Genomic DNA, 19,163 nt, shown 5'->3' on the forward strand with positions numbered 1-19,163 from the left:
CCAGGCCTGCGCGGGCAGCACAGCGGCGGGCGGGGGCCAGCTGCAGGGACGAGCCCTGTTGGGCAGTTCACTCAGTGGCCACCTTCGACCACTTCCGAGTCAGCAGTGGAAGGCGGGCACCTGCCAGCCCGCGCAGTCCCCAGCCCCCCTGGGAAACCCCGCCCAGAGTAAGTGGGCAATAATTTAGGTGTAACAAACTTCTCAGGAACTCTTGGGATGAACGTTACGTGCTGACAGAGTGAATCCATTCAAAAGGGGAGGAACTCGCCCATTATTATTACTACAAAGCAGTGGTAAATGCTCCCCTCCCAGAGTCCACAGCTGCAAGCAGGAGAGGCCTGTCACCACCAGTGGGGGATCAAAGCCCCCTCTCCATATAGAGGTGAAGTGGGCGTCACCACGCAGGGTCCTCAGGATTGTGGAATAAAATATATGGACTAGAGCAGACTCACTGGTATTCTACTATAGAATTATCATGACCCTGGTAATGGAAGAAATCCTATCACTGATGTGCAGACAGCGGCCGCTGGAGAGGGAAGAGGAGACGTGATGTGGGGGCATTTTCAGGATTTTGAGTTGTCCTCAATGATATTGCAGGGACAGATGCTGGACACTATATATCCTGCCATACCCCGCTGAATGGACTGGGGGAGAATGTAACTACAATGTAAACTATAATCCATGCCATGTAGCAGGGCTCCAAAATGTATTCACCCAATGCAATGAAAGTGCCACAATGATGAAAGAGGCTGATGTGGGAGGGGTGGGGTGGGGTGGGGAGTGGGGCATATGGGAATCTCCTATTTTTTTTAATGCAACATTTGGTGTGATCTATGTACCTTTTAAAAATAAATTAAAAACACTAAAAAAATCCTCTCCTCCCAAATCTTTATTTTAAAACCAGTATTTCATTTAACTCTTTATCTTTACCTATGGGATCTGCTTGATGCACATCCGTTACCCCACATTCACTCATTCACTCATCCATCCGGTCTTCTCAGTTTCTCAAGGGACACAAAACAAGAATTTCTCAGTATGAATCTTGACAGTTCTCCTCGATAGTTCTTCACTTAATCTTTAAGTATCTACGGCTGTGTGTGGATGCTCTTCCTGAGGGCAAGGAAGTACAAGCAGCGTGGCTTCACCAATCTCACGCAAGAAGATGCAGTTCATTTAAAAGAAGGAAAAGAGAAGCTGCTTTCTGGGACCTTTTCTGGACTCAGAAAATGCAAACCAACAACCCAGCGACACGACTCAATCAAAACCCCGTGGGGACTGCGCGGTTCTGCCGCTGTGGCCTCTTGGACCTCTGCTATCAAGGTGGCCCTTGGAAAAGGACCAGTCACTTCAGATGTCAGAACCCACTGGAGACAGAATAAATACCATTTTTCCTGAACTTTCCACATTCTAATATACCAGGCACAATGATTTTATGAGCAAACTACATTGTATCTATTTATATATTCTTCTCCTAAGAAAAATGACATTCGCTCTACAAAAAGCTCTAAAAATAAAAGTACAGTTAGACATTTCAATTTTTCCTAAAATTCCTGGTTGTTTTGCTGCTGCCCCAGCCCCTTGTCAAGGTTTTGGAAAATGTTCGCCTCTAATTGCTAACAGGTCTTTGACGAGGCCAACCCAGAGCAGCCCCTCACCAGGCAAACACACCTTAGAACCCCGACTCGACTTGATAAAACGGGCTGGTTTGGGCATTAGGGACAGCTCACTCTTTTTTTAAAAAAAGCAGTTTGGATTCCAGCCACTCTTATGTCCAAAACAGAAATGAAGCCTCTGGCTTCTGATGCCGGCCCCCGCCCCTGGGCTCTTGCTGTATCTCGACCTCGGTAGAGGCAAATCCAGGTGGTGATGCAGCCGTGCTCACTCCTCTCCAAGCTCCAGTGGAAACAGATTCAAATCTAAGTGCCTCCTTTCTATGGAAGGCTTTCAAACTGCATCTAGGGAAAAGCCCTAAGAGCTGGATTAAGAGAAATTTTATCATTCATTTTCAAATGCACCATCTTATCAGGCAAGAGCTAGAAACCTGTTAGAGAACAGCGTTGTCTTCTGAGCAGCGGGAAGGAGGCGATTAGAGTATTTGACCAAGAGAAAGATATTGCAGTTCTTCTCCCCCCCACGGGAACCTTCTGTCTCCTGCAAAGCCAACTGAGGGGGAAACGGGATGAGATACGAGAGAGCCGGAAAGCTGGCGAGGCAAGAAAGCCCGTGGCCACAGAGAAGCAAAGCTCCGGGGGACCAGCCCAGGGGATGTTCAAGTCTGAGATGAGGATTAAACCCAAGTCAGAAAGAAGTTTCCTTATCAAATCGAGTAAGATGTGGCGGGAGTTATCAGAAAAGTACTGAGTTTGCCCAGGAATTTTATTTCAGAAGAGTGGCCTGATTAAAACACAACAAAGAAACAAGGAGGGCACGGCCCCACATCTGGGGTCCGCCTGCCGAGCGGGCACCACCTGGATTGCATCGAGAGGCAGCGCCGGGCACACCCAAAGAGAGCCACCTGCAGGACCCCGGCCTGGCCTGCTCCCAGACGCCGATGCCACGAAAGACGAAGGCCGAGGAGCTGCTCCCGAGTCAAGAATGTCGAGAGACCTGACAACCGAATGCAGTGTGGCCTGGACGCCATGAAGGGAGTGGTTGGGAAGGCAAACTTTGGGGCATGGACTATACATTAGATGATGATATGATTATCACCATTACCTTTCCTGAGTTTGATGGTGATGTGAGAGAATGTTCTTGTTCTTGGGAGATAATGTGCTGAAGCACTGGGCGGGTTAGAGGGCCATGAGGTTTACGACTTATTCTAAAATGGTTCAGTAAAAAATAATAATAATAGTAGTATATACATAAGGAGAAGGAAAAAAAGCAACACTGGCAGAATGTTAGCAACCAGTGCATCTCACAGGGTTATCATAGTATTATTCCTGCAACCTTTCTATGGGTTTGAACTATTTTTAAACTAGAAAGTTCAAAGACACAGATCTTCATGTACAAGTCTAAAATCTAATACTTGGTAGTAATATATTATTTTAGATGCTTAATAAAACTAGCCCTTTGTGTGTGTGTGCCTCCTCCTCCTCAAGCTAGACTTTTGATGAGATAAATGAAAAGCAGCTTTCAAGCATCTAGCCCACAGTCAGATGAAGGTTTTACAGTGCCACCCCATGCAGCAAACACCCATATGTATACTTATGCAACTACAGTTTCATAAAACACCCCATGCCTCTCATAACCAGGGATGCCCTGGCATTTTCGGTTCCTATCTATTCTAGTTCACTCTTTTTAAAATGCTGGGAAGGCATGCCTAGGCATATGCCCAAAAGAACTGAAAATGGGGCTCAAACAGATACCTATGTCACGGTTCACAGCAGCATTTGCCAAAAGGTGGAAGCAACGCAAGCATCTCCAACAGATAAACAAAATGTGGGCTACGCACACAACAGGCTGTTTTTCAGCCATCAAAAGGAATGGAGTTCTACGCATGCTGCAGTGTGGAGGAACCTACAAAACATGATGCTGAGGGAGAGAAACCAGAAACAAAAGGCTGTACACTGCACGATCCCATTTACATGAACCATCCAGAGGAAGCACATCGCAGAGACAGAACGGAGAGTCAGCCTTTCCAGGGTCAGGGAGGGGCTTACTGCTTGGTGAAGACAGTGTCTGTCTGGGGTGATGGGAAAGTCTTGGTGATGGGTAGCACAACCCTGAGGATGTATTAATGTCCCTGAATTGTACATTTAAAAGTGGTTAAAATGGCAAATTTTGTTATACATACGTTACCACAATCTTTTTTTTAAAATGCTGGCAGTGCCCACGTTGCATTCCCATTCTGCTAAGGGGTACCAGCTGCTGTGTGACAATCCCGGGCTTTCCCAGTGCACACCTGCCCCCGGCAGGCAGCAGGTCTACATGGGGTCTCAGGGCCTCGAACCCTGTTGCAGTGACGGCAGGCACCACAGCAGCCCCGAGGAGAGCAGCTCCAGGCTGTCCTGAGCTCCAGGAGCGAGCCTGGCTCCGGCACCCACTCTGGGCAATGGGCAGCATCTGGGAGACTCCAGGGACGGGGTGGAGCCTGATGTCTCTGACACCCTCCAACATCTGTCCAGAGTCCCCGTCCTAGCAGCAGATGGACGGAAGGCCTGGCCTGGCCTCGGCAAGGACACCTACCCCAGCCGAGTGCACCATGCACTTGGGAGCCCCCGTGGTGCCTGATGAAAACATAATGAAGAGAGGATGGCTGAAAGGCAGCTGCTCAAACTCCAGCTGGGGCGCTTGCTCTCCTCTCCCGATTGCAAGAAAATCATCCAGGAACATGCTGTGGACGGAAACACAGGAACAAAGGTGAGCGCGCCTGCAACCTGAGGCTCATCGTCGGTGCCGGTGGCCGGCGGGGCCCACCCCACAGGAGACGGGGGAGCTCGCCAGCCCCCCTTGCACACAGGGAGGGCCTGGATTTTCAGGAGAAACAAGAACTTGTCTGGGAGCTTCAAAGAAGGGGGAAGTGAAGTCAGACCGCAGGAATTTGTACTCACCGAATCTGTGAAAATTTTAATTGCTTTGTGAACACTCCACTGCTGGGACGGGATCAAGGGCCCTCTTTAGAGAATCCTTTCAAGAGCTTTAGTAAACGCTGGAGAAGGACCACCTAAGATGAACTCACCACGGTCTGTATGGACACACACTGGTGAAGTCTTCCGAGAGCCCCGTACACATTTCCCTTGTTTGCTACTGACCATCTGATTAGCCAATGCCTGTTCCCTACAAGGTCTGATGCCTGTACTTTCCCCAGGGGAAACACTGGGACCTTGGGGCTAAGATCCCAAAAGCACAATTTCATGACCAGAAAACCTGCTGGGCAAATATTCTGTATTATGCCTAATTTAGTGTATTCTGAGGTCTTCTAACACAAGACAAAAATATCTGTCCAAGAACAAATTTAAAAAGTGCCAACTATGGATTACACCTAAAAAATCCAAGCCAGCCTCCCCCTGGGGATAGGGAGGCAGCCGGAACCACCACCGGGCAAGCAGGAGGCACCCGGCTGTCCGGAGCTGGTCCGCGGGCAGCACAGGTGCATGGCCGGCTCAGACGGGGTCAGCTCTCCACCTGGAGATCAGGAGTAGCAGTCACCCCGAGACACTGCCCTGTCCTCCACTGCTCTAAAGAGAAAAAGAGAAAGAGGAAAAAACCTACTGTTTTTGACAAACAGAACTTCCTTTCCTTTGAGGGGAGAAAAATCAGTTAAACTCAGCCTGCAGCAATTTGCTAAGGATGATTTTGTTGAAGTACAAATTCAAACACTAAAATGAGGCATTTTGCCGTCTTGCATGGGATTCCTCCAGGAGGAAATGGTGGGTTTTAAAAAAGGGGCATCCTCGGTAAGAACCAGGAAGGAATGAGGGTCCAACAGTGGGCTCCTGATACTAATGGCTATGCTTGAGAGCCTATACGCCTGCAATAAGAACAAGGCCTAGAGCAGCACTGTGCCTGAGAGTTTCCTCCTGAGAGCCTTCATGTTACTCAAATGTGGCCAGTCTCGAAGCCAAACTCAGCACGTAGATGCAGTGCATTCCCCCCAGCGTGGGACATGACACCCGGGGATGAGCCTCCCTGGCACCGAGGGATCACTACCAAATACCAGCTGAAGATGCAACTAGAAAATGACCTTGAATTAAAGGTTCAATGCGGATCAGCAGAATATCCCTGTCTACATATAATAACAGGAGTTTAAAATGCTGTTTGGGGAAACGGACTTTGGCCCAGTGGTTAGGGCGTCCGTCTACCATATGGGAGGTCCGCGGTTCAAACCCCGGGCCTCCTTGACTCGTGTGGAGCTGGCCATGCGCAGTGCTGATGCGCGCAAGGAGTGCAGTGCCACGCAAGGGTGTCCCCTGTGTGGGGGAGCCCCCACGCGCAAGGAGTGCGCCCGTGAGGAAAGCCGCCCAGCGTGAAAAGAAAGTGCAGCCTGCCCAGGAATGGCGCCGCCCACACTTCCTGTGCCGCTGACGACAACAGAAGCGGACAAAGAAACAAAAGCAGACAAAGAAACAAGACGCAACAAATAGACACCAAGAACAGACAACCAGGGGAGGGGGGGGAATTAAATAAATAAATCTTTAAAAAAATAAAATAAAATAAAATAAAATGCTGTTTGACCTAATGTAAGGGTGAAATGGAAAGGAGAAATGAGTTCATATGGATACGAGTCTCTAAAAAAGAGTCTGGAGGTTGTCAGATGGATTGCCCTTTTGCACACCTGAGCAGAGTCTCAGAGACAGATAAAGTAGATACAACCCCAGGTACTGGTTCTTTTGAGGGCTAAAGAGACCCACGGGTTCTATGGTCATGGCAGATGGGGTTCACTGCCATGGCAGATGGCCCTTCTTTGGAGCTGGTGTTTCTGCGTGATGGAACTGGACTCAGATGGGATCTCTTTTCACAAGACTTTCAAGCTACTTTACTGGAATTGTAGTTGGTGGTGGGTTTTAAGATATATTTAGGGGATTTGAATTTCTGGACTGACAATATGATAGCCAGGCCCTGAGCCTCAACAGACTTCGGCTCCTACACTCTGATTTATTGGACTTACCCCACTCAGCTAACATGAAGTTGAAGAAGGTCAACCACCACACCATGGAGCCTAGAGTGCCTACAACTGAAAGCAGGAGGATTGCATCCAGTATCCATGTGGAATCTAAGCCCCACTTGACATAGATGTGCAATGGGCACAACCAATCCAATGTCCACAGAGAAAATGTGGCATGGGTGTGGGAAGGGTGGCCATGGTGGCTGCTGGGTGCAGGGAATGGGAGGAAGAGATGAGATGGGAAGGTGTTTTCGGGACTTGGAGTTGTCCTGGGTGGTGCTTCACGGACAACTACAGGACATTGTAGATCCCCCCAGGGCCCACTGGATGGAACGTGGGAGAGTGTGGGCTATGATGTGGACCATTGACTATGGGGAGCAGCGATGCCCAGAGATGTACTTACCAGGTGCAATGGATGTGTCATGATGACGGGAGAGAGTGTTGCTGTGGGGGGAGTGGGGGGTGGGGGCGGTGGGGTTGAATGGGACCTCATATTTTTTGAATGTAATATTTTTTTAAAAAATGAATAAAAAATAAATAAATAATAAAATTAAAAATTAAAAAAAAATAAAAAAGGGGCATCCACGCTGGATGGACTGGCGGAGAGTGTGAACTACAATGTAAACCACAGTCCATGCGGCGTGGCCGTGCTCCAGGGTGTGTCCACCAAGTGGGATGAGTGTGCCTCACTGATGGAAGGGGATGTTGATGTGGGAGTGGGGTGGGGTGGGGAGTGGGGTATATGGGAACCTCTTATGTTCTTTAATGTAACGTTTTATGTGATCTATTTGTCTTTTTTAAAAAGACAATTTTAAAAACATAATATTTTTAAAAAATAATTCAACCCCAAGGGGCAAACAAACAAAACAGGCTGCTCCAGAATGGCAGGAAGATGATTCACTTTGGAACGTGGCAGCCAACAAAGCCCGGTTCTGCCGCTCCCACTCGAGCCCCTTCACAGACAGGGCCCAGCCTCATCGGGCAGCCACGCAGGGGCAGCCCCTTTCTCCCGAGGCCTGTAAGTCACAGGAAGCCGTGATGACTTGTGCTGCTCTTCCAAAGGGGCAAGCCCAAAGGCTGGAGTCGCCCCTCCCGGGTCTCCGCCCTCCACGCTGCCGAGGTCCGGGTTTATCTCTGGCGTCCAGTAATGAAAAGAGGAACAGCCACGGGGATCCAGCTCCTACATCTAATGAGGGGAGCCTTTTGCATCGTATGACATGAAATGAAGTGGCGAATGGGACTCCCCTGGGTGCTCTCACTTCACAGCAATCACTAATCAACGGTCAGACATATAAAAGCTGGGCTGCCGTGGGGACACCAAACGTGACTTCGGTTTCCTCCTGGAGCCTGTGCCTTGCTGGCCCCATCAGTAAACGCAGGAGCCAAGTCCTCCTCATCAGGCTGTCATTTACCAGGGGCGCCGGCTTTGCACCTTCTGCAGAAGCCAGCAGCACACTTGGGCTGCCCCGCGCACCTGGGCTGCCTGTGCACCTGGGCTGCCCCAAGCACCTGTGCTGCCCCACACACCTGGGCTGTCCCATACACCTGGGCTGCCCGCGCACCTGCACCTCTTGAGTCCTGCTGCCTCAGGGCACGCGGCCCATCCCCTGGCGTCAGCCACTCCCAACATGAGACCGCGTTTACTGAAAGCGAACACACTCCAGGCACTCGGCCTAAGCATAAACTTATTAATTCCCACACCCAGCCTGTGAGGAAGGAAACACTGTCCCCGTTTTACAAATGGGGAAACGGAGGCACCGCACGGCCCCTAACTGAGCAGTCTGGCTCTGAAACCACCGACCTCATGGAAGCGGCCCTTGGCTGGCCACCCCCTCGGCCTCTGGATTCCTGGCACACGCCACTGCCCCCACAGCTCGTCCCTCAAGGCCACCTCAGATGCCACCTTCTCCAGACCCCAGATGAGCGACCCCTGTCCCAACTCCCCTTCACTCCCACGCAATCAGCATGTCGGTTTTCTCGGGCCCAGGCGTCCCAGCTTACCCTCCCCACGGCTGGCTCTGCGAGCCCCTTGAGGGCAGGGAAGATGCTGGAGCCCTCTGGGCGCCCAGAGAGCACCCTGCACACACCTGGGAGGCCGCCCGCCGACCAGTCGTGGCTTAAACGCAAGGGCCCGACCAGCCCCTGCCCCCTCCCTGGCCCCTCCAGGGCCCAGCGTCAGGAACCCCCAGCTGTGTCTGTGCCAGCTGTCCTCTGTGGTCTCCGGCCACTCAACAGGCTCCCCCCAGCCGTCTGGACATAGACTCGAGTCCAAGGCCACGCGGGGGGTGGGGGGTCAGCATGCCCGGCCCCAGAGCCCCCCACAGCTTGTCTCGAGAGACTGAAGAGCTTGTGACTGGTTCCGTTTTGACCAAACCATAACCACGCCCTTAATTTCTACTAGAATTAAGACCCACCGTTTCTATTTGGGACCCCAATCAAGACCTGGCCGAGCAGCTTGTGAACGTCAGGAAAGCAAAGGAAGGTGCCACTAGCACCAGGGACAAACAGGCTCTAAAAGGGGAAAACGTGTCACACCCAGATGCTCACACCCACACACCCCTCCGGGCAGAACCATCACGGCCCATCCACGCCCACCCCTTCCCGGGGACCCTGGCTGGCGGAACAGGACTCCTGGGACCCACTGTTTTGCTCTTCGTCAGCCACGTGGCCTCGAAGGGGCCGCAGGCAGCCCACCTGCAAAACAGCCATTCTGACACCTCTGCCACCTCTGACTCGGTGACCCACATTTAAAGATTCGATTGGTCTCGCGCCCAGGGGGGCTCCTGGGGTCCCCTGGGGCGTGGCCAGCTCACCTCTGCGGAATCTTGGAGATGTCGATCTTGTCCCTGGCGCTGACGTAAGGAATCACCACCACTGTTTTCAGGTCCGGCAGTCCTGGGGGCGGGAGGAGAGGGCGGGGGTTGCAGGACACCGGGTACTGGGCGGCCGATTTGCTGATAAAATGTGGTTTGTAACAAAGGGACGGGATTGCCCAGGGGTTCTGTGGCCCTTGCAGCGTCCACGGGGCCTTCCGGGGGCTGCCCCGGGGAAGGCCCCTCTCTCCGCCTCCACTGGGGAAGAGCAACGCACCTTTCACCACCTGCTGCAGCTTCTCCAGGTGCTTGTGTTCTTTGCTGTTGTACACCACGGCCTCCACAGAGAAGATGAGCTTCGGCTGGATTTGAGAAAACCGGTCCAGAACCCCCTGGGAGTGGGCGGGACGAGCCATCACCCACCAGTCCGAAGGCAAGCCCCTGAGCTGCCAACAGGCCACCGTGTGCCACGGGAAAGGAAAGGAAGCTTATCCGCGCACAGGCCGCGTCCTGCCCCGCCCAGGGACCAACTGAAGAGAGCGATCCAAAATGCTATTTGCATCTGAGTAATTACAGTCATTTCAAGGAAAGCAGTAATATAAAGAAATACCAAAAGGACTTACAGATACATCCTGAAATAGAAAAATCCAAGTTTAGAAAGCAAGAGAACTACTGGATGGTTGCACTACAGAAAGCTTCCCATAGGGAAGCGGATGTGCCTCAAGCCACTGGGCTCCCATCTACCATATGGGAGGTCCAGGGTTCAATACCAGGGGCCTCCTGGTGAAGGAAGCCGGCCTGTGTGGCGAGCTGCCCCGCACTGGAGTGCTGGCCCACACGGAGAGTTGATGCAACAAGATGATGCAACAACAAAAAAGAGACACGGAGGAGAGACAATGAGAGATGCAGCAGGGAAGCGGACTTGGCCCAGTGGTTAGGGCGTCCGTCTACCACATGGGAGGTCTGCGGTTCAAACCCCGGGCCTCCTTGACCCGTGTGGAGCTGGCCCATGCGCAGTGCTGATGCGTGCAAGGAGTGCCCTGCCACGCAGGGGTGTCCCCCGCATAGGGGAGACCAACGCGCAAGGAGTGCGCCCCGTAAGGAGAGCCGCCCAGCGTGAAAGAAAGTGCAGCCTGCCCAGGAATTGGTGCCGCACACACGTAGAGCTGACACAACAAGATGACGCAACAAAAAGAAACACAGATTCCCAAGCCGCTGACAACAGAAGCGGACAAAGAAGAACACGCAGCAAATAGACACAGAGAACAGACAACTGGGGAGAAGGGGGGAAGGGGAGAGAAATAAATAAATAAATAAATCTTTAAAAAAAAAGGAAAAGAGAGAGACACAGCAGATCAAGGAGCTGAGGTGGCACAAGAGAATGATTGCCTCTCTCCCACTTTGGAAGATGCCAGGATCAGTTCCCGGAGCCACCTAATGAGACTATAAGCAGACATAGAGGAACACACAGTGAATGGACACAGAGAGCAGACGAGGGAGGGAGGGGGGAGAAATAAGTAAATAAATCTTTAAAATAAAAAAAAAAGTTTCCCCACTTTGCAGGAGCCACCACCAGTCTCCTTTTACTTTATTATTGTTTTTAGGAGGTATGGGGGCTCAAACCCGGGTCCTCGTCCATGGGAAGCAGGCACTCCACACTGAGCTAACCCACTCCCACACACGCACACGCCTGCGCACGTGGGCTCCCGTCTGTGCACACGTGCACCTCTGCACACCCGGGCTTCTCCTTGTGCACACGCACACCTCTGTACACACAGGCCTGGAGACGCTTCATGTGGGTGATGGCTGTGGGCTGTGGGTTTGACCCTTAGGTATGCAGCTAGCCTGACGTTTTTTTAAGATGCCACCAACTCAAAGGTGAATGGTGAAACCAAGGAAAAAGCAGAGCTGGAAAAACGCAGCGCTAGGGGAGGGCCCGGGGAGGCAGGCCCCGTCCGCCGGGGCCGCTCAGAGCCCAGATGCGTGGGTCGTACAAAGCGAGAAGCCCGGGGAAGCAGAAAAAGGGCCCGAGAGAAGCGGGCGAAGAAGGGGCACACGCCGAGAGGCAGGGGCGGGGGCGAGTAGAGCGGGGGTGGCTAACACTTCCCGGCACCTGAGGAAAGACGGGTGACCCCGTCCCTCACTGGGGCAGCCCCGGCACGCAACGGAGGTGTCCCCTGCCCAGCCGCGCAGGGAGGGGAGCAGGGACGGCAGCAGCAGGTCAGCGTCCGTACGGGGCGGCCCTGCCACCGCCACCGCCACCGGAAGCCAGGTCGTTAAAGCGGCCATTGTCCCCTCACAATAGGGATCTTCACTGACTTGCAACAGGAAACACGATTCAAAGTCAGGAAGACATTCCCCGCTTCGTCCCAGATTTCAGCTTTGTCCCAGATTTCACGAGAGTAGCCTTACCCAAAAAAGGACCCCTCTGAAGTTTTAAATGGTGACGTCAGAGGTGAAAACAGCAAAGAAAATCCTTTTTAAGCAGAGACGCACACACCGAGGGGAGGATGGTTTCCCAGTCCGGCCCCTCTGCCCCTGCCCGGTTCCAAGTCCCCGCCTCGTCCTCCGCTCCACAAACAGTCCCGTGGCTCCTGGCCCCCGGGGCAGGCCTGTGGGCAAAGCAGCGAGCAGACTCTGGCTGGGGGGTCTGGCTTATGCGCCAGGCCTGTGTCCCTTCACCCGTGCCAAGAGGCCCACCTCTGGAGCCCGGCGAGGGGGCAGAGCATGCCAGGGCCGCTGCTGCCTGCTGAGAGATGGACAGATGCGCCGTCAGCCCAGCTCAGCCGGGCCCACCGAGCCCACAGGGTAGACCGCCCAGCAGGACGGGGCACCAACAGGCCAGACCATCCTGGGGCAGAGCACCGCGGCTCGGGAGGGGGAGCGTGGCCCGTCGTTCTCTGTCCGTTAAGACGCAGCCCATCGCCTGAGGGGATGCTCTCCCTGGAGGCACTGCGCGCAGGGGCCAGCTGGGGCCATGCTGCCACCTGCTGAGCCTCCCGTGGTGGGAGCAGCCCACCAAGGCGTTGCTTCCAGAAAACCCGGAACTGACTGCAAGCCAGGGAGCGCCCTGCGACTAAGCCCCCTCCAGCCTGCCCCCAAGGCAGGTGGGATCTGCTGCACAGAGGAGGTGGCCGGGGGTGGCTTCTGCCAGGGACAGTGACCTGGGGCGTCCAGCAGGACCGGAAGCGGCTTTGGGGGCAGAGGAAGGCCTAGCAAGCTCCCACTGAGCTGAAGGGGGGTCTGGAGGCAGCCGGCGACACTCGCCTCAGTGGTCAGGGGCTACCCGGCTCCCCCGGGAGGCCGTGACGACACCCATTCCAGGCACGGCTCTCCTGGGGGGGTTACAAAAAGCTAGAAAGATACTTGGAAACAAAAAAGCGCCCATCTCCCAGCTGGGTCCCAGGGGCTGACCTTTACTGACCTCGGCGCCCCAAACCCTGTCCCCAACATTCCACAGCAGGGCCTCGCAGTCCTCATGCGCCGAGGCCTGTGACAGTGTCCCCCATTCCCACCAGAGGACGCAGAGGCCCACAGAGGCTAAGGGACACTGAGCTAGAAGTGGCAGGGCCAGGCCACGGACAGAGGCGTGGCCTCTCCTCCCACCACGCCCGCCCTCTGCCCTTCCGCCCTCCAAGGTCCTCGTTGCTGCCCCACAACTCAGCTCTGGACCTGATGAGACCCGGGAGCCACCGTGCCCAGCGACCTGTGTCCCAGTCCCCGCGCCCGCCCATGGGGCCACCGCAGGCCCGAGCAGCTCACAGCCTTGCAGCGCGGCCCCGGGGACTGCAGAGGCCACGGTGGAGTTTCGGTCTCCCCTCGGGCCTTGCCGCAGCATGGCCCCGACACAGGCCATCGGGCAAGGCGCAGGCAAGCCCAGCAGGCGAGGACCGCACCCTGGCGCCCGGGGAGGCCTCCCGGACTCGCAGGCCCAGCCCGTACCAGCCCTGCACGGGGCCCCGGCCGGTCACCGTGCCCCTCTGGGCCCTCTGATTCTCCTTCACGCGGCATGGGGAGAACGAGACGACACCTTGAAGGAGTCTTCCAGCACGAGCGAGGGTTTCCGAGCTCACCCCTGGAGCCTGGTCTGTGGGCCACCACCCGCACAGAGCCCCTGTGAGCTCTGACTGGAACCACCTGGGATGGCAGCTGCCGGCCCTGGAGCCTGGCCTGTGGCCACCTGCACGGAACAGGCCGACGTGCAGATGAGGATGTCCCAGGCCCGGAGGGGGAGCGGCTCGGCCAAGGGCACAGGCACGCAGAGCCGGCTGCCACCTCCTGAGCAGCCCCCTGCCGCCGGCTGTGCCGGGACAGGGCACCCCATTGGACCTCAGTGGTCTGTCCTCATGGTTCCAGAAGGTCCCAAAACCCTGCAGCCCAGGAAGGTCCCCGGCTGGGGAGTGGGGGGCCCGGGTCAGTCCTGGCCCTGCTGCTTCTGCCGCCCGCTTAGGGGCGGGGGCTGGAACAGCCCGAGGGGGTTCCGTACTCGCTTCCTGGCTCTGCCTGGCCACGCCCGCTGGCCCAACCCTGGGGCCCTTCCCACCAGGCCACAGAGGGGCCCACCCTTCTCCACGCCCACGGCACGCAACGTGGATCCACCGAGGCCGGAATGGAGCAGACAGGCCCAGCGGGCCTGAAGAAGCCCGGCGAGCAACGTGTTCAGAGGGAACCTGCAAAAGCCTCCTCCAAGACAGCGCGACCGCGTGCCAGGATGTGGGCGCTAATCCCAACGGAGGACGGCCAGGCGGTCCCAGACCAGGCCGTAAGCTCACGGCCCCGGCACACAATGGAGTGCCAGGATTCGGGGCCTTCCGGCTCATTCTCTCCCCTTGTCCTCATGGCGCCAGCAAGGGGGACGGGGTCCACGGAGGCGTCGTCTCACTCCAGCCGCCCACACACGGCGCGGCCCCCCCCCCCAACGCTCAGCCCTGCCGCCCACCCCTCTTCCGGGAGTCAGGGAGACAGGGGCCCCTCCCTGCAGACACCACGAGGGAGCGCTTCCCAGAGGGCCCCTGACTTACGTTCACGCCAAAGTCTGGGGAGGTGGAGCTCCAGATGGCGCCGATGCTCGCGGCCGCCAGCATGGCCTCCACGGCGTGCGCGCTGTTGGGCAGATAACCTGGGGAAAGCAGCGCAGGGAGAAGGCCTTGGGTTCGCCATGTGCGCAATGGGAGCGGCCCCCCAAAAGGTACCTGCGGGGGGCCAGGGCAAGGGCGCGTGGGGGGAGGCTGGCCGTGAGCTGCCCCAAGGGGCAGAGCCAGCCCGAGCCACGCCCTCCGCCAGCCTCCCCACACCTGTTCCCGCTCGTCTCATCTGCCCAATCACAGGGACCGCCCCCGGCCCCGCGCCCCCGCGCCCCCGGCCCCTGGCCTCCTCTCCGGGTCCTTCTCCCTCCCCTCTGCCAGCTCTGGGCTCCACCGCCTTTCGGTTCTTCAGCTGCTCGAAGCTCCGGGGCCTTTGCACGAGCTGCCTGCGATACTCTTCCGTCAGCACGTACTCACCTGTCAGCTCTTCCCTTTTTTTTTTTGGTGAGATATGGGGACTGGGGGTTGAACCCTGACCTCTCGTGTGGAAAGCCAGTGCTCAGCCACGGAGCCACGCCAGCTCCCTGAGTTGGTTACACCGTTTATTTGCTTGCTGTTTGTTCGTGCTCCTTCAGGAGGCACCAGGAACCGAACCGGGGACCCCCCCACGTGGGGGGCCGGCGCTCGGCATCCGGAGCCATGCCCGCTCCCATCCTGTCGGCTCTTACCGCAAACAGACTTCCTGAGAGAGGCCTTCTGGGAGGCCATCCCGCCTCCACCCCCACACTCCCGTCCCCGGGCCGTTCGCCCTCAGAGCCCACTCTACCTGTCCTCACGGGACTTACACAGCTGCACCCGAGCCCCTGCTGGGTCCACGACCCGTCCTCACGTCCGCTTTACGAAGTACCTGCTGGCATGCTGCAGGGATTCAAAACCTCAGACACGGGCTGGCCGACTGGGGGGTGGACGGACTGACAGACGGATGGATGGATGGAGGGACGGATGGCTATAAGAAGGACACTAAGAGACGTATACAGGACCATACGGAGCTATCTATAGGCGGCTAGGGGCTTTCTGATCAGTAGAGGCAGAGACTCGCCATCATCAGAGCACTGGTGCTAAATGAGACAGAGCACCCGAAGCATTCCGGAGAGGGGCTTGGGCACAGGTGTCAGGGAGGAGTCGGTCGGCCAAATGCCCCGAGCAATGACATGAGCCACCCACTCCGTGATCGCAAAGGCCCCATGGGCCCCAGCGCACCAGGTCTCGCTGGACAGCTCTCTCCCTGCCTGTGCTCCCACGTCTTTGGGCGCAGGGACATCTCCCCTGCCGGGCTGCAAGCACCCCAGGGGCGAGGGGTCGAGCGCGCCTCTGCGCGGCCCCAGGGTCCTCTGCACAGCGTTTGCGGGTGGCCGCGTGCGGACGTCTGCTGAACCGGGTCGGCGACGTGGACAGAAGCGCCTCACTGGCGCCGTTTCCCGAGGGCAGGCCGGCGCAGGGCCCGGGGAGGTGCGTGGCCCCGCTGGCTTCCTGGTGGCCGAGGGGGCAGCGGCCAGCCCCCTGAAGCGGATGACACAGGCCGGACGTGAAGCCGTGGGTGCCGCTCCACCCGCTGCCACCCTCACCCAACTCCCCGGGGAGTCCTGCTCTGGAGCCGCCCCGCTGTGCTGGTCGTGGTAACCGCGGCCGGGGCAGAGGCGCGGCCTAGTGGAGGCCCACAGGAGAGTGGCTCGGACCCACCGGCCTGGCTGCGGGGGGCTGGGGCGTCAGAGCCAGGAGGCACCCGGAGAAAGCGAGCTCCTCCAAGAAAGCCCCCCAAGGAACCCAGCTCTCCCTTTCTCCTCCTCTCAGAAAAGTCTGCTTCAAAGGGAGAGTTTTAAAAATTAAAAGTGGAGAGAAGAAAAAAATCGGAGGGGAGAAGAACATTTCGCATTCCTTCTCTAGACCTTAAGAGGAGGCAGCCTGAAGGGGGACAAGAAGGAGCCCAGAAAAGGGAGGGAGAAGCCTCCAAAATCCTTTCAGTAAACATTAGCCACGCACCTGCTACGTCCAAGCTCATGCAGGAGACGCAAACACAGGCCAAGATGCGCCCGTGCCCAGCTGGGAGGGAAGTCCCGACACCCGGCGGCCCCCGCGCACGCCCACGTGCCGCGCCCCCAGCTCGGTCTCCCTCTTTGCACACACACTCGGCGCCCACTTGCAGCCGGTTTCGCTGGGGCATCACACTCGCGTCAAACACAGGTCTGCTGCCCAAGCCTCCCGGCAGCTTCTCCCCTCCCCATGCTGCCCTGTGGCCCCGCCCAGTTCCAGGAGGGGAGGGGAGGTGGGCAGGGAGGCAAGAACGCTGATAAGCACCTTGACCTTTACCTGCTTGTACCTGTGCACACACCTGCCCATACCTATGTGAACTGACATTCCATGGGGCAAGGAACAGGCCTACTTACAGGCCTTTACGGGCCTTCAGAAGCCAGGGCGAAAGTAAAACTGTAAGGAGACCATCCACGCTGATGGCTGTGTGAAGGAAATCCTGGCTCCTGGGCACCCACAGGGGGCTGTGGAAGGCTGACCCTCAAGAGTCCTTGGCAGGGCGTCATGTTGGAGGCAGACACACCGTCCCCCCAGTCCGGGGACCAGGACCCCCAGCATGTCCCTGAGCAGGTGAACGCTGCCTTGGGTTTAAGGACCACGTTTTACCCACATTCCACATCGGTGGGCACCAGGCTCCCCGGCTATGGGAGATGCTTGTGCTGAGAGGCCCTGGGAGCTGAGAGCCATTTCCTTTCCCAGTTGATTTCTCCCGGGCGTGGAGAGTTGAAGAATTTAAGGCCAGAGGTAAAAGCACCCAATCCACCTTATTCAAAAGCCGGCTCGACCCTCCAAGCCACCCTGCCCGGGTCTCCCCAGGGTACTTACCGACCACCCGGTCTCCCACTGTCACGCCCACTTTCCTCATGGCTGCCGCAAACAGGGCCACTCTCTGCCTCAGTTCTTCAAAAGTCACCTTTACAATCTCCTCTTTGGCTTCCCCTGGGAAGAGAAAAAGGAGGAATCCTGTCCAGACCACCAGAAAGCCAAGGGCCACGTCAGACCCTGGGGCGGCAACCACACCTGTCCAAATGCAGGTGAGGAACGCCTGCGGGAGCCACAGGTGCAGGCGCGCACGGCGAGGCACGGGCTCGTCCCTCGCGGGAAGGCCAGACGGAGCGCAAGTCAGCCCCGGTGGGCGCTGCCGGAACGTGCCGTTTAGAGGCCTTCTAGGACTGGCTTTTTCCCTCGTGCCCTCGGATTCGGCCAAGCGGTTGCATGTACAAGGGCCTGCTCTTTTACTGCTGAGCAATATTCCACTATTGATTTGGTGTTGATTATGTTTTTTTCATTTTCAGTTTGTAGAGTATACTGTAGAGTATACACTGATATACAAGTAGAAAACTTTGACATGGCAAGAAAAACATGAATGAGAAAACAAAATGATCTTCACTGTAATAAAAGAAATGTTTGTTAAAACAGTGAGGTACTAATTTCCCGCTAACAGATTAGGAGGATTAATCTAACAGATTAGGAACTCCGTGTGTGCCTATGCAGGGCTGCCCTGGGAAAACGGCAGGAGAGGGTGGGAACGAGGAGGGTGGCTCTGGGCCGAGGTGCAGTGGTGATGAGAGCGACACTGTAAAAGTAAGCGACACCCCTGAACTCTACACTCAAAAATGGCTCAAACGGCAAAACGCAATGTTAAATGCAGATTACCACAGTTAAAAAAAATAAATAAATAAGGAAGCCACTGGGTGTCCCACTTTGCTCACTCCGGAGCAAGCCAGAAGTCATGTTTTGCAGACACTCTTAGCACACCAGGGAGTAGCCCAAGTGGCGAGGGCCCAAGGCCACCAATGGCAGGGACACGAGCTGGGCGCGTTGGAAGGGAACCTCCAGCCCCAGGCAAGCCTTCGGAGGCCTGCGGCCCCGCTGACGTCCTCACGGCAACCTCACAAGACCCTCGGGCCAGAGCCACCCAGCTCGCAGGCCCTCGGAAACCGTGAGATAACAAAGGCTGTCTGAAGCCATCGCTTTCAGGCAGTTTGTTAGCTGGCAATAGAAAAATAGTACAACTGGTAAGACTCCAGGACATGAAGGTATAGGAAATGCCCCGGAATGGACTTTCTACAGGAAAGCTATCAGTTCTATGACCATCGTCTCTGTTGCAAACATCTTATTCCCGGCTGCCACTTGCTCTTCCAATCACTGCATGAGCTGTCTCTTTCCCTAAGCGAATGTACGCCCTGCTATCCCTTTGGTGTAAATCTGGACTTTCCTACATCACACCCATTTCCTTAAAGGCTGCCCCTCCTTCTTTTCTCTCCTCACTGCTGGCCTTTTAGTCATCACTCCCATTTTCCCAACCAAGATACTTTTTCTATCCCATTAAAACACTCCATAAATCCAATCCACTGTCAAAAGACAAAAGGCGCTGCGTGGGCGGCTCCTCTGAGCTGAGGCACAGCGGCGCCAGGCTCCAGCTGCGGCTTGCTCACGGGTACGTGAAGGTGGCAGGACGCGCACGTTCCCCTCAGGGCGGTGCCTCCGGCCTCGTGTGGAAAGTGGGCTCAGAACAGAAGCACAGGCGCCCCGGCCCGCAGCGGGGAGAGTCAGGAGCAAGTGAGGAAAGCACACAGCCAAACCCCATCAATTTACATCCTCGAGCCAAGAGGAAGCCAACTCAGGGCCCGC

General features: G+C 56.3%; 1 protein-coding gene across 1 annotated transcript in view; it reads right to left on the minus strand.

Moving 5' to 3' along the window:
• Nucleotides 1-19,163, minus strand: part of AACS (acetoacetyl-CoA synthetase) — a 53,869-nt gene that overhangs the window by 25,267 nt on the left and 9,439 nt on the right. The window contains exons 4-8 of the mRNA XM_058281220.2: nucleotides 17,355-17,468; nucleotides 14,439-14,536; nucleotides 9,695-9,809; nucleotides 9,418-9,499; nucleotides 4,186-4,333 (exon numbers count right to left, since the gene is read on the minus strand). Coding sequence (XP_058137203.1) covers nucleotides 4,186-4,333; nucleotides 9,418-9,499; nucleotides 9,695-9,809; nucleotides 14,439-14,536; nucleotides 17,355-17,468 — 557 coding nt within the window. The remainder of the gene's footprint in view (nucleotides 1-4,185; nucleotides 4,334-9,417; nucleotides 9,500-9,694; nucleotides 9,810-14,438; nucleotides 14,537-17,354; nucleotides 17,469-19,163) is intronic.

The sequence above is a fragment of the Dasypus novemcinctus genome, chromosome 19 (assembly GCF_030445035.2).
Source record: "Dasypus novemcinctus isolate mDasNov1 chromosome 19, mDasNov1.1.hap2, whole genome shotgun sequence".
Taxonomy (NCBI): Eukaryota; Metazoa; Chordata; class Mammalia; order Cingulata; family Dasypodidae; genus Dasypus; species Dasypus novemcinctus.